A 14,918-nucleotide genomic window follows, 5' to 3' on the forward strand; every position below is an offset into this window, starting at 1 on the left:
ATTGATGACTTATCCGGTTGGTAGCTAATAAATAATAATTACACATTTTTTAGCATTTAAGCATATTTCCTGTTTGAAAATAATTTTTATTTAAATCGACTGTAACCTTAAAAAGAAAAAGTTTGAGAAATAATGTAATGCTAGGAAAATTAAATTTATCAATTAAATTTTGTAAACTAAATGACATAGAAGTTGGTAATTTAATTATTATTTAAGTGTTGATTGACATGTTTATTTCTTATTGGTGACACATCATTTAGTTTTTAAATTTAATTTCTCTAGCATTACCTCATCGAAAAATGATCCTCTGGCTGGCTGGTCATAAGTTATTAACTTTTTTTTATTTTCTAACTATTATATATCTTCATCACTATTTTTTGCCTATATAATTGGACCCCTGTTGAAAGAAATTACAAGTGAAAAATTATATCCAGCAGTAGTCTTTGCTTCTACCCTATATGGAACATGGCATCTTCAGGTGTTGAGGGAGACAAGTACCGTTCGTATTTGACTGGAGAAGGAGAAAAGAACACCCAATGGAAGTTTGGTCCCCCTACCTATGATGTTGTTAACAAGCTCTTTGAGGAAGGCAGAACCAAGGTCTCTCTCTCTCTCTCTCTCTCTCTCTCTCTCTCTCTGTATATATGCGTGTGTGCGACTGCTTGCTATCAATTCTAGTTATAATTAACAATCTACTAATTAATTTTGTGGCGTGTGTTTGATTTTCATCATTCCCTTTCTATTTTTGTACAAGAGGTGTACCATTTCCTTTGATGGATCAATTAAAATCTGTGTCAAATTCAGATATGGCCACCCAGGTCACTAGAAGAAGAGGTGCAGAACCTTGTAAAAACATGGGAAATGGAGCTTTTCCATAAGTCCAACCTTGATGATATCAAATCAATTGATCCCAACAAGTACACTTTCAGTCTAAATGGTAATAATTAACCAGTAGCTAGTGCAATCCAATATTCTTATTAATTAGGTACTTGATGTTTTCAGTATATAATTATTAAGTATTAGTACTTTTATGATTTGATCAGGAAGGAAAGGCATAAATATTGAAGAAATAGGGAAACTTGGAGGAGGATATAACCCTTTGCTTCAGACCTCACTGCCTGAGAAACTCAGGGGATATAATCCAGATGAGGAAACAGCAGAATCATCCCACAAGGCTTTCACAACAACATTCCCTCGTGGGTTTGCGTTGGAGGTCCTCCAAGTTTATTCAGGGCCACCAGAGATTATCTACAAATTCAGGCACTGGGGTTATATGGAGGGCCCTTTCAAGGGCCATGCTCCCACTGGAGAAATGGTTGAAGTCTTCGGAATGGCCATTTTTACGGTACATCTCTAACCCTACTCGGCCAATCCAACGGTGCTCTCACTTTTATTTTTGTCTACAAAGGAGGGTTTCGAACCGAAATCTCTAGCTTAACGAGGGTTTCATCTTGGGGATAAATCAAGAAGATTAAAATTTAATAAAAACATGGTGTTAGATTGAATAATAATTTTACTCCCTTAATGTGTACTTAATTCAAATTCAAATTATATTTTTATTTTTAATATTCAATAGATAACTTACTTAATGTTATTACATTAAAATTAAAATTTATTATTACACACGTTTTAATTCATTAATTTTATTTAACTTTCTCTAATTAGTGTACCTAAACGTCCATATCATAATATATTTTACTAAATTAGTGTACCTAAATGTCCGTACTTAAATATATTGTAGTGAATTAGTGACACATAAAAAAATATGTAAAACCATAAGTGTACCGAAAAATCTGTACCTAACTATATGATACTAAACTAGTGTACCGAAATGTCGGTATCTAAATATATTATACTAAACTAATGTACTGAAATGTATGCACCTAAACATATTATACTAACCCAGTGTACCTAAAAGTTCGTACCTAAATATATTGTAATAAATTAGTGACAGATAAGAAAATATATAAAAACATAAGTGCACCGAAAAGTCTCTATGAAAATATTTTCTTATATAAGATGCTTACCATAATGAGAATTAAAATTTATAATATTTTCTTAAAATTTAAATTCATAAAATTATAAATTAAAAAGAGGCATTGAATACATATGGTGGCATTAAATGGAGCCTAGAGGCTAAAATCAATTTTTAACCTTGTATAAGACATTTTTCTAAATTTCATCTTATTTATAGATTAAAATCTAGTTTTCTATAAATTTTAACACACGTATTAGCTAGATCTAGGTTTTAGAATTAAAGAAGTATTAACAAGTGTACAAGTTTAACAATCTTGGTGGACTCCTAAAACCCCACCAAAAAGAAGAAAATTTTCATTAACCGGAACGTAATAATTACGCGGTGTTATTAATTCACCAGTTATAACACAAATGAACTTTTTGTATTTTAGGATATCTTATTTATAAGTATATATATATGCTATTGTTATAAATATGTCAAAGTTAGAGATATAACATTTTTAGTGAATGGAACAAAGCAGATGTAAAATGTCACACTGAAAAATGATAGCACAAGAGAATAATAAAAGATGCAGGAAGAGATTTCTTTCTCTCTGTTTTCTCCTTGTATTTTGATTGCAGTCGAGTGCTCTATTTACAGAGCAACTCGTATTACTACATTTGAAATCTACAACACCCTTTTTGACAATATGATATCCTACATCCCCCAAAGTCAGTTTTCAATTTGTATGGACATTGAAAACTTCTACCAATGCTGGAAAACTTCTACCAATGCACTGTCGGCATTCATTACCTATTGGCATTTTCAACACTCCCCCTTGGATGCCCACATATCAACATCAGTTGCCTCGTTAAAACCTTGCTTGGAAAAACCCAGTGGGAAAAAACCATAACAAAGGAAAAATAGTACAACTTTACCTGGATTGTTGATATAGTGTTAAATAAGCTTATGTTGCCTCATTAAAACCTTGATAGGAAAAACCCAGTGGGAAAAATTCTAATCGAAGGAAAAAGAGTACAACATGCATGTATCATGGATGCTCTTCCTGATATGTATCTCCCCCTGATTCCGCATTCTCCAAATTTGGTTGTTTGGTAAGTCGACGTAATCCGATACTTTGCACTAACTTCTGAAACGTGCATTTTGGTAGAGATTTGGTGAACAAATCTTCCAGGTTTTCATTGGAACAGATTTATCTGACTTCAATAACTTTAGCCTTCTGAAGCTCATGTGCACTGAAAAACTTTGGAGATATGTGTTTAGTTTTATCGCCCTTGATGAATCCTTCCTTCATTTGGGCAACACATGTTGCATTATCTTTATGAAAGACAGTTGGAGTGTTTGTCTTCGAAGTTAGACCACATGAATTCCGGATATGATGGATCATTGATCTTAACCAAGAACATTCATGACTTGCTTCATGTAAAGCAAGTATTTCTGAATGATTTGAAGATGTAGCAACTAATGTTTGCTTTGTTGAGCGCCATGAGATTGCTGTATCTCCATTCTTGAGCACATATCCAGTTTGTGAGCGGGCTTTATGCGGATCAGAGAGAAAACCAACATCTACATATCCAGCAAGGATCTGGTCATTTGTGGAGTTCTTTGAGTAAAAGAGACACATGTCTGTTGTCCCACGAAGGTATCGCAATACATCTTTGACACCTTTCCAATGACGAATTGTTGGAGCAGAGCTAAACCTTGCTAACAAGTTAACTGAAAAAGCTATATTTGGTCTAGTACATTGTGCTAAATACAACAAAGCACCAACTACACTAAGATATGGTACTTCTAGACCAAGGACTAGTTCATCATCTTCTTTTGGACGGAATGGATATTTCTTAACGTCCAGAGAACAAACGACCATTGGCGTGCTAAGTAGATAAGCCTTGTCCATACCAAATCGCTTTAGGATTTTTTTCAATATAAGATGATTGGTGGACCAAAATTCCGCGAGCATAATGCTCGATTTGTAGGCCGAGACAAAATTTCGTTTTTCCAAGGTCTTTCATTTCAAACTCGTTTTTCAGATATTCAGCAGTTTTATTGAGCTCTTCAGGAGTTCCAACTAGGTTCATATCATCAACGTATACTGCCACTATAGCAAATATAGAATTGGATTTCTTAATGAACACACAAGGGCAAATGACATTGTTGATGTATCCTTCTTTGATCAAATATTCCCTAAGACGATTATACCACATTCGTCCAGATTGTTTCAGCCCATACAATTAGCGCCTTAATTTGATCGAGAGCATACCTCATGGTATTTTAGCTATTTCAGGCGACTTAAGTCCTTCTGGGACTTTCATGTATATGTCAGTATCTAATTCTCCATATAGATACGCAGTGATGACATCCATAAGTCGCATGTCAAGTTTTTCTGAAACAACTAAACTTATTAAGTAACGGAACGTAATTGCGTCCATTACAGGAGAGTATGTCTCCTCATAATCAATTCCAGGTCTTTGCGAAAAACCTTGTGCAACGAGTCGTGCTTTATATCTTGCAATCTCGTTTTTCTCATTGCGTTTCCTTGTGAATACCTATTTGTAACCCACAGGATTTACATCAGGCGGGGTTTGGACTACTGGTCCAAAAACACATCGTTTTTCCAAGGAATTTAATTCTGCCTAGATTGCATTTTTCCACTTAGGCCAATCATGTCTCTGTTTGCATTCATCAATAGAGCGGGGCTCAATATCATCACTTAAGATGATTTCAGTGGCTACTGCGAATGCGAACATATCATCAATAATTATTTCATTCTGATCCCACAATTCATTAGTACAAGCATAATTTATGGAGATTTCTTTGCTTTCATGTACTTCTATCTCTTCAGGGACATGTGTCTCATCAAGGACATTGCCTTTTTCTGGTAGTCCAAAATCATGAATTGTGGATTTATCATTCATTCTCTCTTCCTGAATGATTTCATTTGGATTCAGCTGTGCCCTTGTCTTTCTCTTTCGAGGGGCTGAATCTTTTGAACCTGAGGGTCTACCATTCTTCAGGTGTACACCAGATGAATCATTCGCTGTCACTTTATTTTGTCCAACAGGGACATCAATTCTTGCAGGTGCATTTGCAGCTGGTATATGTGATTTTGTCACTTTCATAGCATCATTAAATGCATCTGGCATTTGATTGGCAATGCTTTAAAGACGAATGATCCTTTTCACTTCATTTTCACATTGAGTGCTTCGAGGATCAAAATGAGACAAGGTGGGAACAACCTATGTCAGCTTTTTATGTTCTTCTGGAACGGTCTTTTCTCCCCCTAACGACGGGAAGACTGTCTCATCAAAGTGACAATCAGCAAAACGTGCTGTAAACATATCACATGTCAAGGGTTCCAAATATCTGATGATAGATGGTGAATCAAAATCCACATAAATTCCTAGTTTACGCTGAGGTCCAATTTTAGTGCGTTGCGGGGGTGTAATAGGCACATAAACAGCACAACCAAAAACTCGTAAATGTGAAATGTTTGACTGATGCCCAAACACGAGTTGTACTGAAGAGTATTGGTGGTTGGCTATAGGTTTCAATCGAACCAATGATGCAGCATGTAAAATGGCATGTCCCCATCTAGAGACTGGTAATTTGGTTTTCATAAGCAGAGTGCGAGCTATTAACTGAAGCCACTTTATCAATGCTTCTACCAAACCATTTTTTAGTATGGACATGAGGAACAAGGTGTTCAACATCAATGCCCAATGTCATACAGTAATCATCAAAAGTTTGACACGTAAATTCACCAGCGTTATCAAGTCGGATTGACTTAATGGGATAATCTGGGAATTGTGCTCGTAATTTAATTATATGAGCAAGAAGTCTCGCAAAAGCTATATTTTGAATAGACAAGAGACAAACATGTGACCATCTAGTAGATGCATCAACCAAAACCATAAAATATCGGAATGGTCCACAAGATGGTTGGATAGGTCCACAAATATCCCTTGAATTCTTTGTGGAAATGATGGGGATTCAACATCAACCTTTAGAACAAGCCTGGTCGAATTACCAACTTCCCTTCAGAACAAGCCTTGCAAGGTTATCATTTGAGAGAGCAATGTCTCTGCTCAATAATGGATGTCCATTATAGTTGGTAATGATCCTACGCATCATGGTGGATCCTAGATGACCCAGACAGTCATCCCAAAGCATGTAAATTTTTGAATCAATGAACTTCTGGTTCATGACAGTATGTGATTCAACTGTCTTTATGTATGTATAATACAATCCCCTCGACAAACCATGCAACTTCTCCAATATACGCTTCTGGGTATCATTGGAGGTAATGCATAGATACTCCACATTTTTTGCACTTTTCGTTTCAATGTGGTATCCATTTAAACGTATGTCTTTGAAACTCAACAAGTTTCGAGTCGATCGAGTAGCATACAACGCATTCTGTATGGACAATATTGTTCCATTTGGTAACATAATCTAGGCTTTCCCTGAGCCTTTAATCACATCTGATTGGCCTGATATTGTTGTTACCTTTACTTTTGTAAGCATCAAGCTTGAGAAATACTTTCGATCTCGAAGTATTGTATGCGTTGTTGCGCAGTTTGCAAGACAAATGTCTCCGCCATTTCTCATATTTTGAGAATAACCACAGTTTTTATCCATGCTTTCTGAGTAAGGGAATCAGAGTTAAAAGCAAGTTATAACAGGAAATTTACATGCCACTTTTATTGAATCTGAAAAACTAGTTTTAAACAAGTTTAGCATAATAAAAGTACATCAAACATAAATGATTTAAACAACAGTACGCGCCCAATGCCCATTACCATCACACCTATGGCAGGCTCTTTCAGAGTTTCTAGGAGCATTGTTCATGTGAGCTTTGCCTTTGTGGTGATTCACACTTTTAAAGCTTAGGCCTGAATTATGCCTTAGAACCTGGTTGTGAAACTGACCACCATGGTTCTTGCCTTTCCTGTTCCACCGATCTCGCTTGTGGCCACGTCCTCGTTTATGATTATCGGCACCAGAGGATGTGGCGTTCACTTCGAGGGATGTAGCATTCATTTCTGGGAATGGTGCAGATCCAGTAGGTCGGGAATTATGGTTTTTCATTAGGAGCTCATTGTTTTGTTCAGCTACCAAGAGTACAGATATCAGCTGGTTGTATTCAGTGTAGCCTCGCGCTCTATACTGCTGCTGCAGGAGCACGTTAGAGACATGAAATGTGTTGAAAGTCTTTTCTGGCAACATTTTCTCAGTAATAGTATCCCTACATAGCTTCATCTGAGAGGTAATTCTAAACAACGCAGAATTATACTCTGCCACTGACTTGAAATCCTGGATCCTTGGGTGAGTCCATTCATAGCGAGCTCTTGGAAGAATCACCATTGTCTGGTGATTGTATCTGCTTCTCAAGGCCTGCCAGAGAGCTAACGGATCTTCAACCGTTAAGTACTCGCTCTTTAGTGCCTCATCAAGATGGCGATGAATAAATATCATGGCCTTCACCCGATCTTGAGAGGATGAGTTGCTCTCTTCCCTGATGATATCTCTAAGATTCCCTGCTTCCAGATGGATCTTGGTATCCAGTACCCAGGTAAGGTAATTCTTCCCTGTAATGTCCAGGGCAGCAAAATCAAGCTTTGCCAAGTTCGCCATTTTCTGAAAGAAAATGAGATGTGTAAGAACTTGCAATAATATGTATTCCTGGAGGAATATAGTGTTAGAACTTCTGGTTCTTACAAATTTTTCATTTTGATCTTCAGGCCAAAATGATAAGCACTCGAAATTTCAGGCTCGAGATTTTCAAGATGAATGAGGAGGGCAATTGTACCGCACCATTCTCATTGAAATAATATAACATAGGATGGACGATTATTCCGCACCACTCAAGTAGCAGGAAAAATTTAAATACGCATAGCAGTGTGGGTGATTATACTGCACCACCTAAAATTGCAATGAAATTAAACTGCAGGAAAATTAAATATGTAGGGTAGGGCGGACGATTATACCGCTCCACCTAAAATTTGCAGTAAAATTAAATCTGTAGTCCAAGATAGGCGATGATACCGCACTATCTTGGATCGCAGTAAGATTAAATTTGCAGTTCAAGATGGGCGATTGTACCGCACCATCTTGGATTGCAGTAAAATCAACATAAATAAATATTGGGTTAGTAATCAATATCTATACCAAATAAGAAATCAAAGATGTATGTAACTGTTAGGTTGAGAACTAGAAGCAGACATGGAGCAAATAGTTCGTCGCGAGGGTATATCGCGCAGTTGAGGCAAAGGAAGAAGATGAACAGTAAAAACATTAGAGGAAACATTTTTTCTTTCGGCGAAGAGGAATGAGTAATAGTTATATTTAGAAACTCATGCTGATAACGTGTTATAAATATGTCAAAGTTAGAGATATAACCCTTTTAGTGAATAGAATGAAGTAGGTGTAAAATGTCACACTGAAAAACGATAGCACAAGAGAATAATAAAAGATGGAGGAAGAGATTTCTTTCTCTTTGTTTTCTCCTTATATTTTGATTGCAGTCGAGTGCTCTATTTATAGAGCAACTCGTATTACTACATTTGAAATCTACAACACCCTTTTTGACAATATGATATCCTGCATCCCCCAAAGTCAGTTTTCAATTTGTATGGACATTGAAAACTTCTACCAATACTGGAAAACTTCTACCAATGGACTGTGGGCATTCATTACCCACTGGCATTTTCAACAGCTATAACATAAGTGGATATCTGATGTGGTAATTACACTAGTCTTACTAGAAAAGTTTCTCATTATTGCGTCACGTAATATCACAGACTCACATGGCTTAAAAATATTTCTTCATATTAATTAATTATTTCTCCTAACTCGCCAAACAAACAGGTGGACGAGCACAACAAAATTGTTAAGGTGGAGTTTTTCTATGACCCTGGACAACTTCTTGGAGGTCTTTTGAAGGGTGCGAAATTGGGTACTTCTTCCGAAGAGACAGCTTCAAGCTGCCCGGTCCTGAGGAGCACAGGGTAGCTTAGTAACTCATCCATAAAAGATAATTGTATTGCTAGCCAATCAATAATTTATGCCCTTATTAGGACAAAGCCTAGCTATATATATTTCGAATTTTTATTAAGCTGTTTTATATGGAAATATCAGTGAAGTACTTGTGCAATGTTTCAAAGAAAAATAAAGAAGCTCTGCATGAATGCTAATGCTTTTTTTGATTTTATATGCATCAACCGAGCGATAGCAGCTGCATACTCACACGTCTACAGATTGACCAAAACATTGCTCTATAATTATCCTCTTTGTGATACGAGAAAGATTTATATAAAACGTGTTTATTATTACTTGACTTTTTTTTATCTACTAATGCTATAATATATACAAGTTTTTCTCTAAATAAAAATATATTATTGAATCAAGGTGTCTCATAACAGTGAAATTGTTTTATGTAATTGCTTTCACTGTACCTAGGACATGCAGAAGCAAGGGTGGTGGTTTTGCCACCTATAGTTAAGATAACTATCTGTGCTGATGCCAAGAGGGCACGTTGACGAGCAGCGGATCTTTTCTTTGCTCAGTAACGCAGGACGGACTAAAAAAAGGAACCGACTTTGTTATTTACTTGGATAGTCAAAGAAGCAAGAATTAATAAGAAGAAATGTATGAAAGAGAGAGAGGAAACACTCCGTATGTATAGTTTTTTAATCAATATGTCAGAACAGTTTTTTTATAAGGAAATTTAGTAAACGGTCAATAAATTTTTTATTAATGAATCATATATCAATAGTTAATTTTTATTTTGAACTTAATCAATGAAATATTTTTGTTAATTAAATATAGGTCAATGAGGAATGTTACATGGGTTTCAAGCCCATATAAATAGTTATAAAATTACTTTTTTGCCCCAAATTAAATCATAAAAAGGTTTATGATCATCCCTCTAAAAAATCTTCTCTTTTCTGTACATGAAAATAACCCAAATCTCTCTCTCTCTCTCTCTTGTTGATGAATCAATACAAACCATGAATCCATAACTGAAACCTAGCAATAAAAATCTCTCCCTCTCTCTTTCTCTCTCATTGATATATGAATCAATACAAGCCATGAATCTATAATTGACAGGCCATCAACGTTCAAGTTGATTTTTTGGGTTTTTTTGTTGGGTTAGAGGTTTGGGATGGAGAACGAAAGACAAATTGGTTTTCGACATGGTTTAATTGAAGCCCAAATCAAATACTGCATAAAAAACATAACTAGAAAACGGACATTGCATTTTAGTGTCTGAATCAAAATGTCAAAAAAAAAAAAAAAAAAAAAAACAGAGTCATGAAATGAACACTGCAATGCCGTGTCTGAATCCAAATGTAAAAAAATATAAAAATAGAACTAGGAAATGGACACTGCAACACAACGTCTGAATCCAAATGTGAAAAACAGAATAAGGAAACAGACATTGCATTGCAGTGTCTGAATTCGTATTGACCTATTCCAAAACTATAAAAATATGAGAAAGAGTGTGTCAGTTCAAGTGGGTGACAACTGTAGTGGCAGATTTTATAATTGTTGTTTATTTTAAATGCATTTAAGTATCATAATAAATGATTGACGTATTTATAATTAACATAAATATTGTTGATCTATTGTCAATATTGTAACTTTTTATTGATTTTATACAAAATTACCCTTTTTTATATGTACGTAAGGTTAAATCCATAAAGAAAATAAATTCATGCTAACAATTTGGGAGAAGTCAAAGAAAGAAGCTTTAAATTATAAGAAAACTAATAAAAAGAGCTTCAAAATTTTGAGTTTTAATAAAAAATTATCCTATAACTTTATTTCATGATAAGGACAAGAAAAAGAAAAAGAAAAAACCTAACTAAAGGTGGGTGCAAAGAGCATCCAACCAATCTTTCAGTTGCATAACCCTTTTACATAATCTAAGCATATTTTATTTCTCTAAAATTAAAAATTCAAATTGAAGTGGGTTTCGTTCGATTCAGAACCACATTTGGGGTGGTATAGTTGGGAGGGAGTCAGTCAGGTGTAGGTTAGGATGGTTGGGGGTTAGGGGTGGAGCAACATCATTGACAACATTGTTGGACTCATTACCCATTTTTCTAGTAATGGTATTGAGCTATTAGCCATGCATGACTTTAATGGCGTGGACATTAATCTCTATCATCTTTTTATTCATTTATTTTTTATTTTTATATGTATATTTTTTTTTAATCTTTTTATTGCATTATAGTGAAAGAACTTGAAAATCCGGGACAAGCATCTACCGCTAAATTTCATACACAATGTAGTATCATTAAATTTCATTAATAGTGTAAAAAATTTCAGAAACAATTTCGTACCATTAAGTTTCATAAACAGCGTAGTAAGTTTCATAAACTGTGTAGAAAATATCATAAACAATGTCGTACCGTTAAGTTTCATAAACAGTGTAGAAAATTTCATAAACAGTGTCGTACCGTTAAGTTTCATAAACAACGTAGTATCGTTAAGTTTCATAAATAGTGTATTAAGTTTCATAAACAATATAGTACCATTAAGTTTCATAAACAGTTTGTGTGAGGGGCGCGCAGGTCCTTGTGTTAATTTTTTTAAAATTTTTAAAATTATGTCTTTTTCATTAATATTTAAGTTTTTTTTGTCCTTTTTATTAAAATTTAAGAGTTTTTCATTAAAATTTAAGTCTTTTCCATTAAATAAAGTTATAGCATGGTTTTTTTTTTTTTTTATTAAAATAAACTTAGTCCAAGCCATTTTCATGAAAGTTCACTTAAATTGTACTAGTCACTCTGCACGCGCATACGAGAGGCATTTTTGCATCACATGCGCTACACACCTCACAGATGTGTTGTTTTAGATATTCTCATATTTCTTAAGTGATTATTTTATAAATTGTGGGTGTGTGTCCATCACAACAATTTCTTATTATTTTCAATCACAAGGTCTTTTTGCACCCGCCCACTGTACACAAAAAATGAAATTTATAAATTGCACACTACCCACTCCACATTTTTTTTTTGGCTGATAGAATTTGGTTTCAAGAACTGAACTATGCTTGGTCATTATTATCACTTTGGTAATTTCTGATTAAGAAAAAAAAAGTTAATCAGTGTAGTTAAAATTCTTTTATATCCATCAGTATCGTTTTACCCATATATATTGTACAGGAAGAAAATCAAGAGTTAGGTTCCTTAAAATCAAGAGTTTGGTTCCTTAGTCAATAAGAGATTAAAAATGGTGGATTTCATTTTCGTTTACCATGATAATGGTGTTATCGTTATGCATGCCATATTGGCATATTGCCACGTTCGTTGAAGAATTTAGCATCCAATTTGCATAGATGTGAGTAATCTCTCATACAATTTTTACTAATTTTCCTTTAAAACAACAACGAAGATAAAATAGTAAAACAGAAACTGTGACAATCCGTCTTTAATTTTACGATTTTATAAATTTTAAAACCATGAATTGACAAAAATGCCCTAGATGCTAGATGAGTTATTACTTTACCGTACTCTTGAAGTACTCAACGGTACTAACGTGTAGGTGCAACCAGAATCGAAATTAGAGCCACGATGAAGATTTTACATGACTACGAATCCGAGAAATACTTTTGTGAAAAATTAATATTTACTATTGTATATATAATTTTTTGAAATTATTATATTATTATATTATTATTTTAACATTTTCTGTTTGGATATTTTGAATATTTATTAATTTAGATTTGACCCGTGGGGCCCACACATGCCAAAACTCCCCACTCTCTCCTTGCCATGTTTCCTCTCCTCCACCACAAACCGGGACTCTCTCTCCTTTCTATTCTCTCTCTGTCTTTCTCACTCTAGCACTATCATTTCTTTATACAACCACCAGCACCGAGATTGGAGCTCCACCATCACCATCACCCAAACCAAGAGCACCACGAGTTTCGTCTCGTCCTCACGAACCTAGAACACCCAACCTTACCTCGAACTTCCTTCTGGATCGTCAGGATCGAAACCCAAGTTGAGTTGTGACCTTTTGTCAGGCCCTGGACCCAGGGTCGGTGAAAAAAAATAAGACCTCGCGCCTGGAACGCGAATAAAAGTAAAAATAAATAAAAGAAAATTGACACGGGTTGGAAAATGAACTCCTCTTATTAAAATAACTCTAAAATTCTTACAGGGTGTACAAAAATAATAGATTAAAATCTTTAAAACCCTTATCTAACACAACCTCAGCTCGTCTATCACCTGTCTTGCCAAATAACTCATCTGAAAAAATAATAGGTGAGGGGTGAGCAACAACCACCGTCGCTCAGTGAGTAGAATATGTAATATGCCAGTCAAGCTTGCCATTTTAATCACACTATAAAATAAAATAATAATATCAAAGCTTTAGCCACATAATTCCATATCACATCGTCCCTTCACGTGTCCATTATATCCTTCATAAATTGTAACTCACCACATGACCCCTAATGGTCATTCTGCCCTAATGTCCCCGTGTGTAGTTTACATTTATCCCTCGGATTAATGCAACACCAAAGTTCTTATGCTCCATGAACATCTCAAACAATTCACTGATCATATATATAATAACTCTGAAAGTACTTCACAAAATCCAACATGCTTAACTTGAAATAGAGATATATTTAAAAATAGCTCAAAACCCATGATATCTCATGGTTTTCATTTATCAGAAAATAAGAATATTTTAAACACATTACATAAACCACTCACCTCGATAACTCGAATCTTTGGCAAGACAACCTAACTAACAAGATCAACACATCAAAGTCCAACTCTAAACTCTCTTTCTTTCTACATGAACACCAACACTGCATCCTGCCTTATTTCCATAAAAAATGGAGTGAAGCTCCTATTTATACTAGTAGGAAACGGTAAGCACAAGACTCTAATTGGTTGGTTTGGCGGCTAGACAATGGTGGCATGCAAGGTGTCAATCAAATAAGGAGGAAATGATACAGTGCATCCACCTAAGGCTATTTGAAGCCACATCCAAGTTATAGCTTGGAACACTCAGCAACTGGATTTCTTATTCACTTCTAATACATCACACTACCTCATATTGCATGGCCTTTTTAAGCCACCTCCTGTAACCTACGTGGCTGCTAAAGAAAAAAAGATAATAATTTAAAATGGGACATATTATATGATAATTGATCGCTACCTGCATAATGTTTAACTATAGTTCATCCTAATAACTCTAAACAATATATAAAATTATGGGATCTCACACATTTCAAGCCATTTTTTAGCCAAATCATGGCAAGCTAGCCATCGAGAAAGGAACAATTCTCTTCATCTCGTCGAGAAGTATGATTTTCATTTTTAAATCACTCAATTTCGTTGAGTATTGAAGAAGTTGAACGTTTAAAGTTTACCAAGTTTTTGGTGACCTTCGAGGCTTTCAAGACATTTTTCGATCAAATCACAGTAAGTTAGCCATCGAGGAGGGTACCAATCTGTTCTTTTCGTCCTGAGGTATGATTTTCGTAATTGAATCACTCAATTTCGTTAAGTATTGACAAAGTTATGGACGTTTAAAGTTTGTCCAATTTTTTGGCCAATTACCCATTTTCCAACGGACCAATCACCTTTCAGGCGAGATTCAGGCCATCTCCGGCCACCATTGGACTTTCAAATATGTATAATCTTGTTCTATACTTTCCTAGCTTCGTTTTGATATTTATGGGTTGAATTTGGTTAAGAAATTGTAGGTGCTAGTCTTGTCCTAGATTGCTATAGGCAATTAGGACTTGTATGTGTTTTGCATAACGCCAGTCTTCACGTGATTGTAGTACTAGAGCGTAAATCATTATTACACCCAATCCTGTTCATGTCAGAGTACCTCTGCATGAACTCGTGTGTCTGGGAGTGACACCTTTATGCCAGAACACCGGTTCACAGTTTCAGGGTAACGAACAATA

General features: G+C 35.1%; 1 protein-coding gene and 1 long non-coding RNA gene across 2 annotated transcripts; one reads left to right on the forward strand and one right to left on the reverse strand.

The window, feature by feature from the left end:
• The first annotated feature begins 301 nt into the window (after positions 1-301).
• LOC103416302 (pathogen-related protein-like) lies at positions 302-9,188 on the forward strand. Its single transcript, XM_029101850.2, has 4 exons — positions 302-600; positions 805-937; positions 1,044-1,345; positions 8,846-9,188. Exons 1-4 carry the CDS (start codon positions 466-468, stop codon positions 8,987-8,989), a joined length of 714 nt encoding a protein of 237 aa, XP_028957683.1. The 5' UTR covers positions 302-465; the 3' UTR covers positions 8,990-9,188.
• Positions 9,189-13,103: 3,915 nt separating this feature from the next.
• Positions 13,104-13,821, reverse strand: LOC108169557 (uncharacterized). The gene is made up of 2 exons (XR_001785817.3): positions 13,708-13,821; positions 13,104-13,239 (listed from the first exon to the last, which is right to left on the reverse strand). It is a non-coding gene; the product is annotated as an uncharacterized lncRNA (long non-coding RNA).
• Positions 13,822-14,918: the final 1,097 nt, after the last annotated feature.

This window comes from Malus domestica, chromosome 05 (genome assembly GCF_042453785.1).
Source record: "Malus domestica chromosome 05, GDT2T_hap1".
Classification (NCBI taxonomy): domain Eukaryota; kingdom Viridiplantae; phylum Streptophyta; class Magnoliopsida; order Rosales; family Rosaceae; genus Malus; species Malus domestica.

What these genes read in the sequence shown, in the direction of transcription:
- LOC103416302 (XM_029101850.2), top strand. Translation starts at nt 466, where the DNA reads ATGGCATCTTCAGGTGTTGAGGGAGACAAGTACCGTTCGTATTTGACT. An exon ending in GTACACTTTCAGTCTAAATG is followed by an intron (nt 938 to 1,043) that starts GTAATAATTAAC and finishes TGATTTGATCAG; the next exon opens with GAAGGAAAGGCATAAATATT. An exon ending in TCGGAATGGCCATTTTTACG is followed by an intron (nt 1,346 to 8,845) that starts GTACATCTCTAA and finishes CCAAACAAACAG; the next exon opens with GTGGACGAGCACAACAAAAT.